Source organism: Sitophilus oryzae, unplaced genomic scaffold, assembly GCF_002938485.1.
Source record: "Sitophilus oryzae breed Bouriz unplaced genomic scaffold, Soryzae_2.0 scaffold_1536_pilon_pilon, whole genome shotgun sequence".
In the NCBI taxonomy this organism is placed as follows: domain Eukaryota; kingdom Metazoa; phylum Arthropoda; class Insecta; order Coleoptera; family Curculionidae; genus Sitophilus; species Sitophilus oryzae.
Window position 1 is genome coordinate 1,497,237 of NW_022146210.1, and position 22,690 is coordinate 1,519,926.

A 22,690-nucleotide genomic window follows, 5' to 3' on the forward strand; every position below is an offset into this window, starting at 1 on the left:
GACTCGCGTAAAATTTACCGACAAGAGCCCGAACTTGCTTCGAACGTTCGACACATGGATTTCTGCGCTCCAACAACACGATGTGGCGAATGCCGTGCGTCCCACGTTTGAAGGTGTTCACCACATCGTGTAGGACCGTCTTAACATCGGGTGTGGCGTACCGTCCTCGCTGCTCGCGACGATACAGGCGTTTTACGATATATGCTGAAACCTTTTATATAGAGGACAGAGGATAACCATAGGATAACCGTTTAATCACTTGCTCGCCTGCTCGCATATCGCTCGCAATAATAGTCGGTTTCAGATTAGTAACCTGGCATTTTGAACAGAAATACATTACTTATTTTTGTTTTGTTTTGTTTAGATGGGATATATTAATTATAATATTTATTTAAATTATAAAGATTTTTTCCCATACTTTATATTTTAAGATTTATAGTTTTTTAATCAATGATATAATAATAAAATATTGTTTTTTCTGTGTAATAATTCAGGATTTAAACATTTAAAAATTCATAATACGTCAGTTTTCGACTTTCAAAATTCCATTTGACAAAACCACAGTTGTTTATTTGGGTTAAAGGCTTTGGAGATTTTGCTTTATTTCGCATTTAATTTTTTCCAATTTACGTGTTTTTCTTATAACCTTTGCTTGTAGTTGTACGTTGGGGAGACCATATTCTGATGAAAGAGTATAATCAAAATTTAGTGTGATGGAATGTAGATATAAAGTGAATGATTTGCGGAATTTGCCAACAAGAACAATAACAATATTGCTGTATATTTTATTTCTTTTTTTTTCAAACAGTTTTTAAAGCGACAGCTGCCTCGTTGTAAGCCTTCAGCTCGGCCTTAAGTAAAATTTTATTAGTTAATATTTTTCTATTATGAGGGTTCACAAGAGAAAGAGGTTGAAGATCCGAAACAATCATAACTACGATAAAAAGGGTAGTGGAACGTTTTAGACAAATTGGCCGAATAAGTAAGGTGGCAGAAAGCGCAAAACTACCGGTCTAGACGACCGATATATCAGAATTCATGCTTTGCATTTGCCATTTAACAACGGAGCAAACAAGACGTTGGTATCGAGGTTTGAGGTGTGAATGTGAGTGTATTAACCCTTATGATCTAGGGTATAGCCCTTATGATCTAGGGTAACAGTTCGTCGAATCGTAGGTACATCAAATGTAACTATCGATATGACATTACGACAATGGTCACCCAAGTCACCTCGTCATATTAAAAAATATCATAAAAATGTAATGATAATTGAAAAAATTAAAATTTGTTGGTGGCAAGTTCATTTCGCTCTTAAAAATAAACCAAGACATGTGTTGACATGGATTAAAAAACAAAATGCTCAGGAGTCATGGTTCTGACCGAAAAATAATGTTTCGGGAAAATTTACTCACGATATCATTGCACAGGGTGCTTTGAGATATGGTAGAAAAATAACGCTTCGATTAACACTGTATAATAAGCCAAATACTAAAGTTTATAATAAACTGAGTTTGCGAATTAAAGTTAATATACTTATATGTATACAGTTTGTTAAAAAAATCATAGAACTAAAAATAAAAAAAAACTATTACACATTAAATTTGACGAAAAAAATTTCCGTTGCGTTTTTTGCATCTGAGTGTATTTTAAATATGTGTGTATTAATGTTTTAAACAAAATTAGAATGGCACTGATAAGTCGGAATTTAAGTCAGGCATATTAGGGCCCCATCGGGCTCAACCTAAGTTTTTTGATATGCTTCTTCCTTAATATTTTTATTCAAAGTAAGTATCATACAATCGAAAAAAATCGGCGTTAGCTGACTTGGAAATAATGATCAAGGGCATTTACCGTATAATATTCCATATGAAATGTCATTGATCGTCCAAAGTAACTTGACGCCGGCGCCGTTGTTAATTGTGATCATACGTGTTATTATTGACATATTTTTTAATACAAAAAATAATATTTCTAGAACAACTAGCTGGAGACTCAGAACTAACTGATGTAGATATAATTACAACTGAGCTGCGGAACATAAGGATACAACAGCAAAAAGTTATTAAATTGGCAGCAGGTTCTCTTAATCAAGGAATAATTAACGAAAATCTTATACAAACTACTACAGCCTTACAAGTAAGAAATCATATTTAAATAAGTAAGAAATCAGGTATTTACTTGTATACTATGTATACCGATCTGGTCATCGAAACTGCGTGGTTTGGATTTTAACGTGTAACGTTTTGTCAGTGATGCAGACAGCTTAAATGAAAAATCAAATGTATTAAAAAGAGATAAAAGTTAGGTTGATACATTTCTCCTATGCGGTATTGCCGGATTTTGCATCAAAATTTCAAACCGTACAACTAACAGCGCTTTCAGATGGAGCGGACCGTCCGTCGTGTTTTTTCAAGATAGCCGTCGGACGGAGCATACGCGCCCATGTGAAATTGTTCATATAAACTCATGATACTTGCTCGAAGTAGCGGACGGTCCGTCGCGGACGCTCCGCTCCATCTGAAAGCACTGTAAGTGTTTACGAAAAATGTTGCATCTAGGGTTGCAACTTTATTTTTTCACAATTAGTTGCTCATTTTACTAGAGTTGTAATAGATTCTTAAACAACTATCTAACAGAAATGAGCATTATTGAATAACTTATTTATTATTTTATTTCTCGTACGACTCGGCAACACTGTATGCCGCTTTTTATTTTGTCTTTCTGTCAACTGGTCATATATACAGGGTGTCCCAATATTCCGTAGGCATAAAACTACTACGTATTTTTGAAATGAAAATATAGTCTGTCCAACGACAAGATCCTTGACAGTGTCAGATCCAGACAGATGTGTCTGTCATTTTAATTTCAAAGTAGTTTGTTTTATTTTACAAAGAAATCAGTTGGTACAATTGGCACGCATAGCGGGAAATTAATATATTTAAAATGTGACCGACAAGTGATTACTTCAAAATATTGTGAAAAAAAACTGTATAAAACTGAAAAAATGTAATCGAGTTATTTTATTTCCAAAAAAAACGGTATGTGTTAATACAAAACAAGCAAGAACAAAACACCACATACCAAAAAAATATAAAAAAGAACTATTTCTTACTTCCAAGCTTCAAGAAACTTCCCGCATTTATTATTATATTCATCAATATAACTTATGTACAAATACAAATTTGTAATATTCCACATTCCACAGGAATAAATTAAATGACATAAATAAAACAAATTATTTTAGTAATTATAACACTTACCAGATTTTATACCTTAAAGATTGATTCATTAACTTTAATCTTAATTTTTTTAAACCAGTACCTTTTGACATTATTTTTCTGCAGTACTAAAATCCATTATGTGTAATGTCCTATCGTGTGATGTCGATATTTTACAGCTACTCCAGTTTTTAGTATAATATATGTTTAGTACGATCCTCTCATATACGAGATGCACTTATCTACGACGAGATGGTATACAAATTTATTGATGGTAACTTTATTGGTGTATAAGACTTTTTGCCTGGGCAGTGAGTATTAACTATAAACTGTGCTCTGGGTTTACAGTTAATTTTCCCCCGATTTTTCCTCCACTTGCCCACAAGACAAAAAACACGTAATAACACGAATCAAAATACATCAATTTCCAAAACGCAGGCTATTTGACATAAGTTGACACAAAATTATAATCTATAATTTGGCAAGAGACTTTTGACAAGCCTCAAAAATCTAAAGGCGAGTTCATACGCATCGGCGTCCGTTTATTGTCGTTCATCGTTCCGTCAAACCAATAAAATTGAAATATGATCTGTCATTTTTGAAATAAACCAATAAAACTGGTTAAAAACAGCAAACGTTGACGGATGACGGATTTATATTTAAACCCATCCATAGTTAACTTTAAAAATATTAGATATTTTTTCGAGAAAAAAAAACAGAATATATCAAAATGGTAATATTCGGTAACGTTTTATATTTATAGGGGATTAACGGTTTTAGATTTGTAAATTTCAATCCCTTAGCACTTACATCTTCGACACCGTGATAAAAATTGTTCAGAATATTCAGGGCTACATTTTCATTGTCTAAGCCAAACGGATTAATTTATGAGATGGAAAAGTGGGGTGAAATTTTGAAAAATCAGTAAAATTTGATAACACCTCCAAGAAAATATCAAAATATTTCAAAAAGTCGTTACTCAAATAATTTAAAAACGATGCGTTTTTGCTCAATGTTCAAATATACAAAATATTTATTATATTTTGTATATTTCATTATGATTATATTTGATTAACTTTCATTGTAGCACCACCGAAAATTGTCTCTATTATTTCTTCGGGAACATGATATAAATGGTATAAATGGCAATGCGCTCAAAGCTCAATATATGTATCGTTTGAGTAAAATCGTTGATTGAAGAAATAAGATGCGTTCCCATTCCTCCATTCCGAAGCTTATGGGCGATTTCGCAGCACAAGACCTATCCGAGATGTAGCTGCTGGTGATACCGTCGCCGCTAGTCAACCTGTCTGAGATTTAGTTTAGTTCTCCGCCGGTGCGCGCTGATAGTCGTTTACAGCGCAGCGGATAAAGAATACTGTAACGTAGTTCTACGTTCAGTCGACAGAGTGGGTGGTTACCGGAAACAGTGTTGCCAGAACTACGGATTAATTCGTAGATTTACGAATTTTGGGTAGAGTAAGATAATAATACGGTTTTTCTGTTATTAAACAATTTAATATAATATTATATGATTAAACAAACGACGGCGTTAGAATTGGCTTGGAAATGAAAATCGCTGTTATTTCATATATAAAATATTATGGTAAATGTCAATAGTCGTAATTTCCAAGCCAACTAGTCTAGTTTTTTCGATCATACGTACTATATGCAGTACTATTCAGTACTTATAAAAGAACTTTTATTTTTGTTGTTTATTCTGTGTTAACACGAATAAATTTGCAATACATAAACGCGGATATTTCATCCAAAGATATTTTCGTCAAATGTAATACAGATATTACACATTTGAATATGGCAACACTGTCGCTTTCAATTCCACACCGTCTTCGATATGCCTTCGCTAATTAACTAGAGAAAATGTGCTTTAAGCGTTGGCCGCAGAACGTGTAGAGGCTCCACCGTATAGCACTTGAGACATAAGAGGAAATCAAATCAGCTTTGTAAATTTGACTTTGGTTGGGTTTGGTTTCTTCCTTTGAATAAGAAGACTAAGGAAGGAGCATAATGCTATCCATGTATTCATGCATGGTGGGCGGAAAAAGCTCTCTAGGGTGGGGATCCTTGACAGTTCTGTTTGGCGATTCATTTGACACATTTGAATTTGATTTGAAATTTTGTGGATTTGTCAGTCTTTACGGAGCTTATTTTATGTTATTTATTATTTATTCTACCTACTGATAGTTGTTTAAGGTGAAATGAAATCTAGATGGAAATTGTGGCAGAACTTAAATTAACACTATCGCGATTTATCGAACAAGACTCAAATTGTTGGTTGTGTAGCGTGCATTAGATCTCGGCAAAGGGTAGGTGAAATAATGGAACAACTTTTTCGCTAGTAAGTGACTATATAATATACATGCATTAGTAAAACCGATCATTTATGAAATTCACTTAGAATTAACTTCAAATTATATATTTTCTTGCATTTTAGCTTTTATTTATTACTTGTGAAAGATCAGATGTCAAAGAATTTTTTGATACGTTAATTTGACTTACCTGCTTCAGTAGCGTATCGGATGTTTGTGTTAATAAATGCTTATTATAACTTATCTATTTTTATTAGATTATATATTTTTATAAAAATTTTGTAACTTCTAACATTTATTCACAACGTAAAATAAAATAACAAATTATTGAGTCTACCCCACGTCTACCCTACATCATAGTTTTACATTTTTTAAATAAAATTAGAACGGCACTGATAAACCGGAATTTAAGTCGGCCATATTTGAGGCCCATTGCGGTGCACCTAAGATTTTGATATGCTCCTTCCTTAGTCTTCTTATTCAAAGGTTTCTTCCCAATTCTTTCAATCAACGCTCTAATAGTGACCGTATCCGACATTTTCTACACCATAACAGAAAATGATAGACTTAAAAATGAATGCACCAGTGTCGACGATTTCGTGCCCACATCGAGATTACGCCGCTACCGATAGTCGCTACCGAATAGCCGCTACCGATAGTTTATAATAAACATTTTTAATTGTTAAATACGCAAAAAGAACATGCTTGATACTAGAACAATAATATCTATTTAGTTCATATAAAAATAATATATTTTTATCTTTGTAGATTTTTATCAATCTAGGAGTCATAAATGATACAGTGAATAATTTTATTAAACAGAATATTGATGAATGTCGTGATATTATAAAATCCGCCTTGGACGTCAATATATCTACTAGTATAAATAAATCAAAAGGTGGCAGTGGTAGAATGCAATTTAATTCCAGTCAAGGATTTTCGAACAAACTTTGGAATGAATTGGAGAAATGTTTTTCAGGAGATATCTATCAGATTTGTAAACAGGTTATTGATAGAATAGTGATTAAACAGACCTCGCAGTTAGTGTAGTGGTTTCAATTAGCGTAGAAATTTGTTCTTTTAATTTCAACGTAAATATTCAGAACGTCAAAATTAGTGGTAGAGTTAAAAGTTAACAAACTTTTAACTTTTCAACTAATTATATTTCAAAATTTGCGAGAAATGTCATTTTGGCCTTTGATTATTTTCCGTCAAGAGAAATTGTGGTTAGAATTCAAAAGTTGATTGTTTTATAAGCTGAATCACTGCCGTTCTTTAAAAGATCAGCCTGGGGGCGGACTTTTGTTTACTTCATCAGCTGTACATACTTAGATATTGGGTTAGATTCCGTTTCATATTTTGTCGGTTGATTTTTGGTTTTAACTCTATGATTTTTGGTATTATTTATTAGTGTAGTGCAAAAAACTAATTATTTTGGTGTTTAAGTGACGCAAGCTACTGCCAGATATATGGGTCACTCTCGGTTTCGCATAAAAATAGAAAATTGAAAAATTACGTTGTGTAAGTGATTTAACCCCTAAAGTGCCCATACATTTTACTCGTCGTGATTTTGTGTGTGTTTTTAAGACTCCTAACAATTCATCAATAAAGCTTAAGTGAATTAATGTTTTGGTGATATGCCTCATCTTTGTTGTGTTCACGGTGGAAAAGGATAGTTATACTAGGCAGCCACAAAGTGTCAGAAAGGAGCAAGAAAAGTGGAGTGCAGGTTATAAATCAAGAGAATTTTATTGAAAATATCTTTAATAAATTTAAAAATAATATTCTCCCATGATGGTATTAATAGAAACTGGACAATTATGTTTTATTTTTATTCATGTTAATGAAATCCTCACTCCAAGTGTTGTTGGTTCAGCTTGATAGATTCAAACCGCGTGAAGTAGGTATTATGATCTGTATGGAAAAATAAAGAATATGTGTATTAAAGATCATGAAAAAGATTATTATTTTGAGTTCAAATTTTAAAAAGATTTTTGTAAAGAACAAGACTGATACAGTTTAAAGAAGAATGTTTTTGTTTTGATAATATATAATGTAAGTCAAGTTGTCCAAGAAGCATAACATATATTTTTGTTAGGTAATTTTTAATGAATAGTGTTGATTATTTATAATACCAAATTAATATCAAATATTTAAGTGATGGCTGAATACAATGAATAAATAACAATAAAATTGGTATATATGCATAATACAAAATTAAGTTGTAAGAATAAAGATGTTACTAAAATACTAAAATTCATATTTCTTTTGTTTAATTGGTCTAATGTTATTTACATTTCGTAAAAGATATACCATTATCATCAATAAAATCGGCGTCTAGTTGGCTTGGAAATGAACATCGATGACATTCCCTAAATAACTGTACATAAAATAATTAACTAGAGATTTTACAATCTTGGAAAATTTGATATTCTTTACCTTGTTTCTAAATATTCTAAATTTTTTGATTTTCTTGGGATTTAAGTTCGGGAGAAAAACGCTGATTAAGTTTTCATTTGGTTTTCATTATTTTTGTTGGTTTTAATAAAAAGCGTTGGCTAACATTATAGCCTTCATCAGTGTTGTGTCATATGAAAAAAATAGTGTCGAATATAATCCAAAATTACATATAAAATATTCATACCACACACATAATGTTTACTGCGTACTCCATAGTCAATGTAGATAATTTTTAGTGTTAAGAATAATAATTTTAAAAATATGTGGTCATCTTTTGATAAGTTTATATTAGTTTTATAATAGCAGTAAACGCATTATGAGGTGTGAATTATATTGTATATGTAATTTTTTGGATTATAATCGACACTATTTCTCATATGACACAACACTGATAAACTCAGATAACCGAAACGTTCACAAACAAATAAAAATAATGAAAAACAAATGAGAGCAAATCAACATTTTTCAATTTCACATCCAAGAAAATCAAAATTTTAAAATAATTTACTATAAAATGCCAGCGATCTTCATTTCATTGCCACCGCTGGCCTTTTTTAGATAATATTGTATTTGTAAATATAATTTTCGAACATTGATGCTTACCAAAATATACATATAAATTTTGTGAATGCAAATAATAATACATCACTATTAGTAGATATTGAATGTTTTTTGTTAAATTAGATCGATTTTCAAACCCCAAAATTTAAAATATATTTACATTTTACCCATTATCTTATGTAGCTATACATTATTTGTACATTGTAAAACATTTGCTGCATTTGTATGGTTCATAGTTTATTTGCCAAAGTATTTATTACTATACTATAAATAGGTATATATCATGGTACAAAGAATACAAGGTATGATATTGCGCAGGTTGGTCGTTACGTCACAGGTGATAACAGGTGCTATTGGTCAGTACGCTCCGCGCGCCAGTTCAAATCGTCAAGATATTGTTATAAACCGGTTTTTTTGTTTATATACCGTCATTGAATTATCCTTCATACGTTACTGTGGAGCAGTGCGTAAGGAGTCGGAGCTGGAAGCGAGACCGGGTTCGAATCTCGACCGGGACATAACTTTTATTTATTTTTTTTAAATATTGTTGTATTCTATAGTTTATTTTTTGTAGTATAAAAAGAACTATTTATTCACCATTATTTTTAATCTCCGGTATTAATATAAATTGATTGTTGGTACAATACCTCATTTAATATAAAATAATATTCTACTTTTTGAAATGTATCGGGCCTAATTGTACCTAAAGTAATGTATTTTTAATGATATACCATATTGTAAACTATTTAATATTTCAGTCATAAAAGTTAATTTGCATTGAATAATTGCCTACCATTAAAAGGAAATTTGAGGCTATATAATCCTTGATGGGCATATTCTGGGTATGCAAATGCTTCCTCTAAATTTTGGAGTTCGTTCAACCGATTTATTCTCAAAGACACAAAACATCTACATATAAAGAAGCGCCAGGTAACTAATTATAATAAACTTCACCCTTGAAGTTACTTCCACTAATTATAATAAACTTCACCCTTGGAATTACTTCTATCACAATTACAATACATTCATCTGCATTGGCATTTTCTACTTTTCGATGGGAAACAATAAAATTCCCAACATTTTTAAATGATGTAACAATTCCTCTTGTGGTTACTTTTCATATATATCCTCATCTCTGTCCTCATGTGAAATCAGAGGCAATGAACATGAAATTATTTACCATAAGCATCGCAAACTAAAACCTAATAAACAATTTTATAGGTACCGAATATAGAAATAAATTTGAGTATTCTCTTACGTATTATGGTCAAAGTCCAAATCCATGTTAATAGATAATTATTATTTTTAAATATTTTTGGAACTTCTGGTTTTAGTAATTATTAAATTGAAACAGACTAAAAAGTCTTAAAATAAACAACTCTTACCCATGGCCCCAAAATGCAGATCTCCTGTCAACTTTCTTTATTTTTAATTTAGTCCTCATTTTCCTAGTGACGTCACAGGTGGTATGCGCGAACTGAACGAAATTGGAGCCGCTATCGATCATACCTTGTATTCTTTGTACCATGGGTATATATGTTGTAGTTATTAACTGTATATTATGTATATTTCATGTAAACTATATCATTTTTAAAATACAAATCAAAAATCTGAGGAATAATTATGTTTTCCATGTATTCTACAACATATTTATTAATCCGTTATATCTAACTAGCGTGACGTCATAAATCTCGCCCGTAGGCTGATCTTTTAATAGAAGGCACTGGCTGAATATTGGGCTTTCTCTATGGATACAACTGACTAACGCAAGCTGTTGCTAGGATATTCTATTAATTTAATTTATTTAATTTTAATTGTGTTTTTTAATCATTGTGAATGATTAAAACTAAAAAGTATAAAGTGTAATTGAAACCACTAATTGCGAGGTTCTGAATGAAGCTTAATAGAATAATCTCTGATATAAATAATATACTGGTTGGTCTGAATTGTATTCGGGAAACTTTGACAGCATATTCTGCAGATAGTGTAGAAATTACATTTTTTTTCGATTTTTTACAAAAAATTTCTCAATTAAAGTCGATATTTCGATGAAAATTGGTGTCTGAGAGTTTAATTGGCAGGGCGAAATTAATTTCGATTTCAATATGACTCCTACTTGTAGGGGGCGCCACCTACATATTTTTTAACCATTTTTTAACTGGTTTGAAGAGTAATAACTTTTTCCATACCTGTATAAAACTACTGAGTGAAAAAATACACATTTATCCACGACTCGTCTATAATTTGATGATTATACATGAGTTTATGAAATAATAATAATATTCATTATTCACTAGTGAATAATGATTTCAGTATTCACCGCTTCCACAGATATCTCGATCCAAGCTTTTTGAAGTTTTTAATGTCACTTTTTGCATTCATCTTGGGGTATTCCAAAAGTTGTTTTTCTTGTCATAAGATTTTTAAAATATATTTTTTCCGTTTTAATAAGTCTCTCATGTTATATCTCGACATGTAAACAAATTATTAAACACCATTACGAAGAAACAATGTTAAAATTCCCTCATTTTCTACTCTAAAATTCGATTTAAAAATTTGAAGTTTTAAATGTCACTTTTTGCATTCTAAAATTCGATTTAAAAATTTCAAGTTTTCAATGTTATTTTTTGCATTCATCTATGGATTTCAAAAGTTGGTTTTTAAAAATAAAAACTTAATATTAATATTATCTAAATTTTTTTGATAGTCTTGGATAAAGTATAGTATTCTACTCGCATATAATGCACGCCTTTGGCTCGTGTCATAAACTTCATCCGCGTGAATAACAGCCACCATTATATGCTTGTTGAATAATATACTATTTCGTCGTTTTTAATATAGTATGGTTCTCAATATACAGTTCAATCGCGATAATATGAACACAAAAAATTTTAGGTTGTTCATACTAACGGTATGTTCATATTATTGAAGGTAGTAAAAATACATAATAAAATACGGATTAATATTTTAAAAATCGTTTAATCGTACATCAAAATCAAGTGCTTAATATCTATGTACATTACATGAAACTAATTATTAGTTCTAAAATATGAAGTTATTTTTGACTGAGTTTGTTTGGCCGAAATGTTAGCTAAAACTGCTTTTTCAAGAATGTTTTTTAGAGTTGTAATATCCGATAAATTTATTGCGTTTTGTTTAGCCCATTCTACTGATACTGTAAGGGCCTGGACTGCTTCGCTATGTTTAATTGTAATTATTGGCTGTTCCTCGATTTCAATGCCACTCTCATTTGAATCCATATTTTCAGCTTCTTCCAGGCTCGCTCCTTCTATCACTGAATCCTTGTTCCATTCTTCAATGTCTACAGCCGTGTATTCCGCCTGTTAAAACGTTTAAAAGTTACTACATAATATGTATTAATTATTATACTATAGTTAAATTATTATACTATAGTTAAATTATTATACTATAGTTAATGACCTAGCGCTTACTTTAGATAAAACCGATTTTTAAACAAAAATGTACAAATGCAAAACTTACAGGCCCTATAGCGCCTAAAAGTGCTATTGTGTCTCTTATTGGGTCGGCAGCTCGTTCTTCAATTAGCTGTTGTCTTATGCGTGATAGAGGCAAGTCGTCCTCATCTAATGCATCCGTAAAGTCAAGAATGTTTCGCCAACATTTTGAGATCATGTCTGGGTTTAGTTTTTCCCATGCGGCCATTAAATGGATCACTGCATCCCTTAATTTAGTTTTCTTAAGGGCTTCACCTACAGTGTCATTTCCAGTAATAATGGAACTAAGAAGACTGTTCCTATAGAAAAGCTTGGTAAGCCTAAGCACATTCTGATCCATTGGCTGAATAGGTGGTGTAACGTTCGGAGGCATGAACATTACAAAGATCATACCATCACTAGATTTTAAATCTGCTGCAGGTGGATGAGACGGAGCGTTATCCAAAAAACCGTTAGTACAATAAAGTTAGAAATTAGAGGAGAATATTTTTTATGCTTACCTCTGGAACAAATTGCTGAAAAAAAGCAGTTTTTAAAAAGTTTACCAGTCATCCAGGCGTTCTTAGTGTGCCGGTACACCAAGGGATTAAGAAAGTTTTTGAAACATCTCGGATTTTTTGCAGTTCCGATAAGTAATGGTTTTATTTTATGCGACCCTGAGGCATTGGCGCATCCCAAAAATGTAACTCTTCGTTTAGCCATTTTGAGTCCAGGTGCAGTTTTTTCGGTTAGTAATACATATGTTTTATCAGGTAACAATTGCCAATACAACCCAGTTTCATCAGCATTGTACAACTGGTGCTCATTTAATTCATATTTTTCAATCACCATTTTTAGTTTTTCTTTAAATTGATTAATAAGTTCTGGCTGACTTGACAGTTTTTCTCCGGTTATTTTTAAAAATTTTACCCCATACCTTTCTTTAAACCGTTGCAATCACCCATCACTTCCTTTAAAGCTGCTAACTTTTAAACTGGAACTTAAACTCAAAGCTTTTTGCCTTATCATCTCTCCAGAAACTGGCATATTTCTCTCGCGTTGTGCAAGGAACCATTTATAAAGCAGTTTTTCCATTTCCGGAAGTTCTCCTTTTTTTAATGTGCATTTTTTGTTAATTTAGACGCACAACTTGCAACTCTTTCGACAATTCTTCTTTTTTTGTTTTTAATTAAACACACTGTTGATTTGGCAATACCGTACTTTTTTGCCAAAAGCGTCACGCCTAACCCTTTATCAACATCTTCTAAAAGTTTCGCTTTCTCATGAAGAGAGAGACATTTTGATTTGCCTTTCACTTTAACCATTTTAAATTATTACAGTTAAAGAGTTATTAAACACTTTATAGACTCTGTTTAGCAAACTAGCTGCGTTCACCTCTGTTACATAAATAACAATGAATTCGAACCTCTAACAGACACAAAATAAGTCTAACAAGTTGTTCATATTACCGAGATTTCAGGCTGTTCATACTATAGAGTAGTCAATGAAAAAATGATTGTGTTCATATTACGGAGTGGTTCATATGACTGCGTGTTCATACTATCGCGATTGCACTGTATTCTGAATCGAAATAATCAATACTTGTCATCATTGACAAAAACTGAACATATTAACGAGATAGTTATAAGTAGACTGAAATTATAAATTTGAAATGTTTTGTGGCCAAAGGTTCTACAGAAACTGCTTCTTCATATTCTTTTCTACAAAAAGTTATTATTAATTTAAAAAATAAAATAAAAAGTATCCAAAGTCACCATTTCAGTCAAATAACTGTCTAGTCAACATGTTTATTTTTTGTCAATTATGACATACAGGGTGTCATTGAAATGGTGTAAAAAAATCGGGGGGTGATAGTACTCCTAAAAATAGTAAAAAAAAGTTCCTATAAGTATCGGGCGGAAAATGCATATTAAGGGAGTTAAGGGCACTGAAAGGGTGAATTTAAAAAACGGTTGTTTTGAAATTGTAGGCTTAAAAAACGATATAAAACTCCTCTGGCAAATTTTGACCCTAAATCAAATGGTGATACTGAAAAATTATTTGGAAAAGCGGAAAGGGTAGTTTTTGCAAGGGTGGGGGGTTGTTTCGTGAATAACTTTTTTGAGATTATGTTTTTTGCAACGTGGGTTCATTTTATGAAAACTACATACTTTTTCCTACAAAAAAGGTACTCTTGTTGCACATCGCCCAGTGCGATGGTTTTCGAGAAAATTGAAAGCAAAGAGATTGCTCTGATGGGTTTTGCTAACTGATTCCAAATCAACATAAACTTATGAAAGTTATGGCGGTTCAAAAGTAACCAAGCAGTAGTTATTAAATAATTAATTGGAAAATCAAAATTTCATGATTTTTAAAAAACATCTTATTGCTTTAAAAACGAAATAAACTTTTTTGGTTTTAAAAAAATTTGGTTTACTCAGTGCCGATTAATACTGAAGAGCAACTACGGCAACGCATTATTGACTGTTCCAATCAAATTTGGACGACACTAAGGATATTCCACAGGGTACCTACGCAGATCGTGGAGAAGAAGATCAGATTTCTACGTTGAAATGAATGGTGGCCACTTTGAACATTTACTATGAATGAATTAAGGAATGCATTATTTTAATAAGGAATTTTGGTAATTGGATTATTTCGTTTTTTTTTAACCAATAAGATGTTTTAAAAATCATGAAATTTTGATTTTTCAATTAATTATTTGATAACTACTTGGTTACTTTTGAACCGCCATAACTTGCATAAGTTTATGTTGATTAACCAGTTAGCAACCCATCAGAGCAAACTTTTTGTCTTCAATTTTCTCGAAAATCATCGCTCTGGGCGATGTGCAATAAAAGTACCTTTTTTGTAGGAAAAAGTATGTAGTTCTCAAAAAATGAACCAACGTTACAAAAAAGATAACCTCAAAAAAGTTATTCACGAAACAACCCCCTACCCTTGCCAAAACTACCCTTTCCGCTTTTCCAAATAATTTTTCAGTATCACCATTTGATTTTATTGCAGAGGATTTTTTTTTCGAAGTTTTATCTCGTTTTTTAAGCCTACGATTTCAAAACAACCGTTTTTTAAATTCACCCTTTCACTGACCCTAATTCCCTTAATATGCATTTTCCGCCCTATACTTATAGGAACTTTTTTTACTATTTTTAGGAGTAACCCTCCGATTTTTCTTACACCATTTCAATGATACCCTGTATATTCATAAGATACATTCCAAATATCTTGAAAACGGTTACACGTAGCGATTTTTATTAAGGGGGCTTTTTACGTAAAAACCGTAGGAAACGTATCTACAGGGTTGTTCACCACATACGACACGGAGTATTGTAGCTAAACGATGAGATTTTTACAAATTGTAAGTTTGGGGTTCGTTGAAGGACTATTAGAGCTACAATTTAAAAATATTTTTACAAGATACAGACACTGGTATTCATAAACGATCGCTGGCGCGCCGCCAGCGGTTCGCCAATCTCCCACGCATATTTGTCATGCAGAGTCGTTCGCCAACAATGACACACATGCGCATTCACTGAAATTTTGGCGCGGCGTTAGCGATTCGTTGGAGATGGTCAGTACTATCTCCGAGCGACCGCCAGATTAGTAAATAATTTAAATTTTGTTTATTTTTCATAATAATTCGATTTAACAATGGAACGTGATTTAGATCTATTATATAATGCCCACAGGGATATTTTGGACATAGATTTTCATATACATCGGAGGTAAATTGGTTGCAGAAAACCTTTGAATTTGATATTATTTATTTCGTTGATTATTTTAGGTATATTCGAGATATGGAAAACCCTTTTGAATTTTACAGTGAAATCCAATTTAAAAAACGATTTAGATTTAGGAAAGAGGTGGTGCGTGATATTCTATTACCAATGGTACATGTCCGTGAACCCATGACTAACAGAGGATTGCCGGTACCCACATTGATAGGATTACTTTTAACGTTGCGTTTTTACGCTAGCGGAAGTTTTCAGGTGAAAATTAACAAAATAAAAAAGCCACACTTTTATAATAATATAATTATATGTTTGTAGATTGTCTGTGGAGACTTGAAAGGACTCAGCCAAAGTACTGTAAGCCGAGTTGTGACAAGAATCACCAGAAGACTTGCAGCACACTCTAGAACATATATCACATTTCCACTTAATGAGGATATTCCGGAAATGCAACGGCAATTTAGTACAATTGCTAACTTTCCAAATGTCACAGGGTGTGTCGATTGCACACATATCACTATCAAGAGTCCAGGAGGAGATGTTGCCGAACTGTTCCGAAATAGAAAACGATACTTTTCTATTAACGTACAAGCAACTTCAGGTCCTAATTTACAAATATTAGATATTGTTTCACGATATCCAGGAAGTTACCATGACAGTTACATTTTTCAAAGGAGTTCCTTAAAGGGAAAGTTTCAACGAAGAGAACTTCCTGGATATTTGCTTGGTGATGCGGGATATCCATGTTTACCTTACTTGCTGACTCCATTTAGACAAGTACGTACTCCAGGAGAAAGGCGATACAACCAAGCACATATTCAGACAAGAAATACCGTAGAACGATTATTTGGTGTTTTAAAGCGCCGATTTCCTTGTTTGAGTCGGGGACTTGCTACCAAGATCTCCACTTCCTGTTATATTATCGTAGCTTGTGCTATTCTTCATAATATTTCCATTACTTACCGTGACATCATAGACGAACCTCTACAGATCGACGATGATGTTCCAGAAATTATTTTTCGTGAAGGAAATTTAGGTTTAGGTAATGTGATGAGAAACCATATAGTTCATAATTATTTTGATTAAAAATCTATATCTACTATTAGGTACATACTATTGAAAATAAAACTATTACTTGTTAATCATTTATTAATTATTAAATTAATCGTTTATTTATTCATCTCTACTTTTCTTCCATTTTGCCTCTTCTTGTAACATTACGAACTTGGCAGCCGCCGCCTTATATTTCGCCTCCTCCATACGGATATCATGAAGTTCTTTCATATATGATTCTTCCTTTTCAACTAGGCCTAACCTTGCCTTGGTCAACTGATCAAGATGATCTTCCTTTTTTTTAGGGGGGCGCGAGACTGTGACAATAATTAATTTAAAAATATTTGCTAGGTCCTATAATCGTAGAATATTACCTTTAACAGCACTTGGGTTTAATGGAGTGGATAATGTTGGGGTTTCTGGCACTAAGACGTAAGAGGTGACTGATACCGTTGAAGCAGTTGCCTCTTCTGATGACCGTACAACTGAAACAAATAAAAATAGCAATTGTTTTGATGATTAACAAAGTATAGAAAGTTTACCTTCTGTATTTTTTAAATTTATGCCATCAGAATCATCTTCAATATTAACTTCATAATCGAGATGAGGTATCAGGGCATCTACTTCGGGTTGTGAATAAGGTGGTAGTGGTTTAGACGGCCCGCCTCCTGTGGCCATCACTTCACGCCTCTCTTCAGCTAACGCACTTTTCCTGCTTCTTTTTATTTTATCCCATAATCTTTTTAACTGGATTACTGTTCTCTAAAATAAACAGAATTTTTTAAATGTAGCTACTAAAAATATTTCTTTCTATTTCCTGTTTAAAAGATATATAATCTACTTTAATGCATAATTATCTCAAACCATAATAATAAATCCTATATCAAAGAATATTATAGCTACACAACATAAATTTTATATTTACCTTTTCTGTAGCTACCTCATTATACTCTAACGTAATTTTATCCCATGCTTTTTTCTTCTTCTCAATATTATAGGAATCAGTCCTTTTATCTTCTATAATAGGATAGTTTATCAACATTTTAATAAATTGTTCCTTATCACTTGCCGAATATTTTACCGCCATTGCAAAAAGACAACAAACAATAATAACAAGAAAAACGTTTTGGGATCAGTACCGCGCTCTGGTTTAAAAAATCGTCGCGTGCCGTGGACGGAAAACACATAAACAAATTAAATGCGCTTGCTCAAATCGCCACACGAGTCATAGCGAGTTGCCAGCGCGGCGACGGCGAGGATATCGTCTATGCATTCAAAATTGATATCGTTCGCTTCGCCGAAAGTTCGCTGGCGGTGCGACTGGGAGATTTTTCAACGCCTCGCCGGCGAATGACTATGAATACGGGTGAGAGTGTCCCAAATAAATAAAAAATATCAAAGTTGTATTTTTTTAAATGCAACACCCTGTATATTATTACATTTTTAGTTTCTACGATTAAAATAAAGGTAAATTTGATTAAGGTTTATTATACTTAAACCTTACCGTTTTTGAAATATTTTCAATTTTGTGAAATTGCAGTAAAAATTTTAAAGCTTCATTTCTCCAAGGGTATCAATGTTTTTAATACTAAATATTTAATGAAGTTTATTTATTAATCAGTTATTGTGTTGCAATAATAAAAATAATACTACTTTATACAGAGTGCCTAAAAATTTATCTTAAATAATTATTAGCTTCAAACGGCAATAACTTCTTTAATTTAAATGGAATGCCCTGTATATTTTACGAGAATCAGATGCACAATCAAATTGTCTATCAAGTTGTATTATACCTATATTTTTTACCTATCCCTTCAAGTTTTCGTAGAAAATGCATTTTCTTATAATTTAGACATCATTTATCAATATACCCATGGAATACTGACATTTTAGATGTTTTTAAAGCAACAAATGTACAAAATGTACAGACTAGTAATATTATCGTTTTTAGTAAAGCGATAATATTACTAGCCCATTTGTATGCAAAAAGAAAACTATTTAAATCTTTATAAAAGAGTATACCATTAATTAAATATAACACCATTATTTGCGCCCATATACTAATTAATTACATACTTAATTGTGTTCGTTATTAAATTATTATAAATAAATGTGGATTTGAGTCAGAAATCAATATAATAATAAGTTATCAAATTAAAGTCTCTGTAGTTATAAATAAGCATTTATTAAAAAATGAAATATCATTTTTAAGGTGTTACTTTTTATCACACTGTCTAATGCCCATACAAAATTCAGTTTTTTAGTATTTGGAGCAATTATTATTAATCAAAGCAAACAGTCAGTTAATGTTGTTTGAATACTGGAATCATATTAACTGATCCTCTTTAACAAATATTTAAACAGTTTTTTTTTATTTTTTAAAGAAATAAACGAATTATATCGACAATATTAGTATCTGTACTCTTTAAAAATTTGGTACATCTTTAAAAATAATCTAAAATGTCAATAGTCCATGGGTATATTGATAAATAAGTTCTAAATTACAAGAAAATGCATTTTCTACGGAAACTTAAAGAGATAGGTAAAAAATGGTATAATATTATTTGATAGACAATTAAATTGTGCATCTGATTCTCGTAAAATATACAGGGCGTTCCATTTAAATTAAACAAGTTATTGCCATTTGAAGCTAATAATTATTTAAAATAAATTTTTAGACACTCTGTATAAGGTAGTATTATTTTTATTATTGCAACACAATAACTGATCAATAAATAAACTTCAGTAATTATTTAGCATTAAAAACTTTGATACCTTTGAAGAAATGAAGCCTTAAAATTTTTACTGCAATTTCACAAAATTGAAAATATTTCAAAAACGGTAAGGTTTAAGTATCATAAACCTTAATCAAATTTACCTTTATTTTAATCGTAGAAACTAAAAATGTAATAATATACAGGGTGTTCCATTTAAAAAAATACAACTTTGATATTTTTTATTTATTTGGGACACTCTGTATCTTGTAAAAATATTTTTAAATTGTACCTCTAATAGTCCTTCATCGAACCCAAAACTTACAATTTGTAAAAATCTCATCGTTTAGCTACAATACTCCGTGTCGTATGTGGTGAACAACCCTGTATATTTTGTCAATCAATAGTTTTATACAGGTACGGACGAAAAATTATTACACTTCAAACCAATTAAAAAATATGTATCTTAAGAGTCATATTGACATTGAAAGCAAATTTCTCATGTCAAAAGACACCCATTCGAAAAAAATCGAAATCAAAACCGAAATACATACCTAGGACATAAATGTATAAGAACTTTTTCACTTATTTTGTGAAAAAAAGTTTCAAGAATACAATTCGGACCACCCTGCATAATTGTTTTTTATTATGTATTATGATTTTCAGGTGAAGTTTTTTCAAATAACTATAAATGAACTTCATTTGTCCAACATAGATAAAAACTTAGCAAATAAGTTTTGGACCGATCTTGGTAAAATTATTCAAGAAGAAATAAATCAAAGTTCTGTTGCTGTTCAGCAAATTTTAGAAACAGACTATCCAAAATTATTAAAAAAATATTATGATATGGCGAATAAATTAAATTACAAACAATTTAAATTTGAGTAAGTACCTAATTTGTTTATTTTTGCTATACGCGAAATGATGAATTATTCCTTTTTAGCCGATTTGTTTTAAAGAGATTGGAAAATTCATATTTATCTAGTTCATTAACCAAAATTTTAGAACCAGTTGAGGATATGTTTAAAGAAGAAAATAATATTCCTAATCATGATGAAATTGATTCACTGATAAGAATTATGTCAAGGTATGTAAAATGTATTGTGTCTTCTAATATATACAGGGTAAGTTTCCTACGATGTTCTCTATGGGCATCTCGGAAACTACTGGAGATAGAGAGTCGGTTAAATGGGAAAAGAATTGCAGTTTTGTGGGGTCATAAATATGCGCCTTTCAGATTTTTGAAAAAGTTCATGGCTTACTAGATATTTCGAAAAAAACAAATTTTGGCTATTTTAAAAATTGTCCCTAATTCCATTACAATCTATTTTAGACAAAAAGTGTTCAGATAAAAGTTGTAGATAATCACATTCCTAATGAGTTTGTGTTCTCCGATTTTTTATAAAAGTTGTCATTTTTGACATATGACACAAACATATGTTTTTTTAAATGGAAACCATAGTTGGCTATGACTTCATAAAAAGCGCCATTTTTTAAGCTTTTCAGCAATATAAACTATAATATGTTTCTTTCACAAAATTACTGAGTTATAGCCAATTCTTATCTTTCTTGACTAATTTCACTTAGTTAGCCATGGAAACAAGTTCAATCGTCGTTGCTCTCAGAAATGTGAAATTGTATCACATCCAATCTTTGTAAATTAAAATAAACAAAAATTGTAAATAAAAATTTTTCAAATGAAGACAAGCGTGTAGGATTATTGATTCAACTTTTCTTGGCCATACAGGATACGTTGACCGGTGAAAGTTACTTAAGTTTTTTAGAGAACGGTTTTCAATGGTGTTCAAATTTTGTTGTGATTTATAACTTATAAAACGACAAAATATGTTATTAAACGGCTCTTTACAATTTAGATTACACAAACTAAAACTCAAAAAAATAATATCACTACATACACTTTAAATTATTTTGGAAAATGTTCAAAAAATCCGCAATTATTTTGAGTACATAAATGCATCTTTTTAAAACTGAAGTTCTAGCTATTGTCACAGAACGACCGGTCGCCTTAATTAAACTTCTCCTGTTCCGCCTCTTCGAGTGCCTCTCTTGTTAAACCTTGTTAACCATACCGCATAAAAAAATCTAAAATGGATAGGTCAGGTGACCGAGGAGACCCATGCAATTGGTCCACCTCCCTGAGTCTACATAATAATGATATAAATAATTTTTTAAATAACATTTCTTACTTGTGGGGGGGGGTTGGTGCGTTATAATGAAAGTCATGTTGGAACCACTGTATTAATGCGCGAGTATCTAAATTTAACTTTTCTAACATATCTTGAAAACCGTTTTCTAAAAAACGTAACGTTCACAGGTCAACATATCCTCGAAACTGTATGACCAAGAAAAGTTGAACCAATAATTCTACACGCTGTTCTTCATTTAAAAAACTCTTATTTGCAATTTTTGTTTATGTTAATTTACAAAGATTGGATGTGACAATTTCACATTTCTGAGAGCAACGACGATTGAACTTGTTTCCATGGCTAACTAAGTGAAATTAGTCAAGAAAGATAAGAATTGGCTATAACTCAGTAATTTTGTGAAAGAAACATATTATAGTTTATATTGCTGAAAAGCTTAAAAAACGGCGCTTTTTATGAAGTCATGGCCAACTATGGTTTCCATTTAAAAAAACATATGTTTGTGTCATACGTCAAAAATGACAGGCTTTAGAAAAAATCGGAGAACACAGTCTCATTAGAGATGTGATTATCTACAACTTTTATCTGAAAACTTTTTGTCTAAAATAGATTATAATGGAATTAGGAACAATTTTTAAAATAGCCAAAATTTGTTTTTTTCGAAATATCTAGTAAGCCATGAACTTTTTCGAAAATCTGAAAAGCGCATATTTATGACCCCACAAAACTGCAATTCTTTCCCCATTTAACTGACTCTCTATCTCCAGTAGTTTCCGAGATACCCATAGAGAACATCGTAGGAAACTCACCCTGTATATTCTACCTGCAAGCGAAGTTTCATACGCTTTGAAAAATACTTGCTTTTCTTTCTTTATCTTGTACATCTTATTGTATTGGGAGTCAGATTGGGAAAAGAATATCATCAGATGTCATTCAAACAATGGTAGAAAATACAATATGATAAAAAAACGGCGTCAGCGAT

The 22,690-nt window shown here is 31.5% G+C and overlaps 4 protein-coding genes across 5 annotated transcripts in view; 2 read left to right on the forward strand and 2 right to left on the reverse strand.

Annotated features, from left to right (window-relative positions):
• LOC115878852 (conserved oligomeric Golgi complex subunit 5) overlaps nt 1-22,690 on the forward strand; it is a 63,649-nt gene that overhangs the window by 11,355 nt on the left and 29,604 nt on the right. Inside the window, exons 5-8 of the mRNA XM_030895470.1 lie at nt 1,976-2,136; nt 6,317-6,553; nt 20,210-20,427; nt 20,487-20,630. Coding sequence (XP_030751330.1) covers nt 1,976-2,136; nt 6,317-6,553; nt 20,210-20,427; nt 20,487-20,630 — 760 coding nt within the window. The remainder of the gene's footprint in view (nt 1-1,975; nt 2,137-6,316; nt 6,554-20,209; nt 20,428-20,486; nt 20,631-22,690) is intronic.
• On the reverse strand, nt 11,491-12,563 carry LOC115878863 (jerky protein homolog-like). Its single transcript, XM_030895483.1, has 2 exons — nt 12,071-12,563; nt 11,491-11,910 (listed from the first exon to the last, which is right to left on the reverse strand). Exons 1-2 carry the CDS (start codon nt 12,434-12,436, stop codon nt 11,599-11,601), a joined length of 678 nt encoding a protein of 225 aa, XP_030751343.1. The 5' UTR covers nt 12,437-12,563; the 3' UTR covers nt 11,491-11,598.
• LOC115878860 (putative nuclease HARBI1) lies at nt 15,470-16,871 on the forward strand. 2 transcript variants are annotated; one of them, XM_030895479.1, is made up of 4 exons: nt 15,470-15,616; nt 15,713-15,770; nt 15,830-16,034; nt 16,095-16,871. In XM_030895479.1, exons 3-4 carry the CDS (start codon nt 15,843-15,845, stop codon nt 16,860-16,862), a joined length of 960 nt encoding a protein of 319 aa, XP_030751339.1. In that variant the 5' UTR covers nt 15,470-15,616; nt 15,713-15,770; nt 15,830-15,842; the 3' UTR covers nt 16,863-16,871. The 2 variants fall into 2 exon arrangements, with proteins under 2 accessions (XP_030751339.1, XP_030751337.1); XM_030895477.1 differs by lacking the exon at nt 15,470-15,616 and having other exon boundaries at nt 15,687-15,770.
• LOC115878862 (myb/SANT-like DNA-binding domain-containing protein 3) lies at nt 16,915-17,980 on the reverse strand. The gene is made up of 4 exons (XM_030895482.1): nt 17,755-17,980; nt 17,372-17,591; nt 17,204-17,314; nt 16,915-17,146 (listed from the first exon to the last, which is right to left on the reverse strand). Exons 1-4 carry the CDS (start codon nt 17,914-17,916, stop codon nt 16,950-16,952), a joined length of 690 nt encoding a protein of 229 aa, XP_030751342.1. The 5' UTR covers nt 17,917-17,980; the 3' UTR covers nt 16,915-16,949.

Bases quoted from the DNA above. Each gene is read 5' to 3' on its own strand.
- LOC115878863 (XM_030895483.1), bottom strand. From the start codon at position 12,436: ATGATCTTTGTAATGTTCATGCCTCCGAACGTTACACCACCTATTCAG. The intron at 11,911-12,070 runs GTAAGTTTTGCA...ACGTTTTAACAG, and splicing joins TTTTAGGCGCTATAGGGCCT to GCGGAATACACGGCTGTAGA.
- LOC115878860 (XM_030895477.1), top strand. From the start codon at position 15,697: ATGGAACGTGATTTAGATCTATTATATAATGCCCACAGGGATATTTTG. The intron at 15,771-15,829 runs GTAAATTGGTTG...TGATTATTTTAG, and splicing joins GATTTTCATATACATCGGAG to GTATATTCGAGATATGGAAA. The intron at 16,035-16,094 runs GTGAAAATTAAC...ATATGTTTGTAG, and splicing joins ACGCTAGCGGAAGTTTTCAG to ATTGTCTGTGGAGACTTGAA.
- LOC115878862 (XM_030895482.1), bottom strand. From the start codon at position 17,916: ATGGCGGTAAAATATTCGGCAAGTGATAAGGAACAATTTATTAAAATG. The intron at 17,592-17,754 runs GTAAATATAAAA...TGTTTATTTTAG, and splicing joins ATGAGGTAGCTACAGAAAAG to AGAACAGTAATCCAGTTAAA. The intron at 17,315-17,371 runs GTAAACTTTCTA...TATTTGTTTCAG, and splicing joins AAATTTAAAAAATACAGAAG to TTGTACGGTCATCAGAAGAG.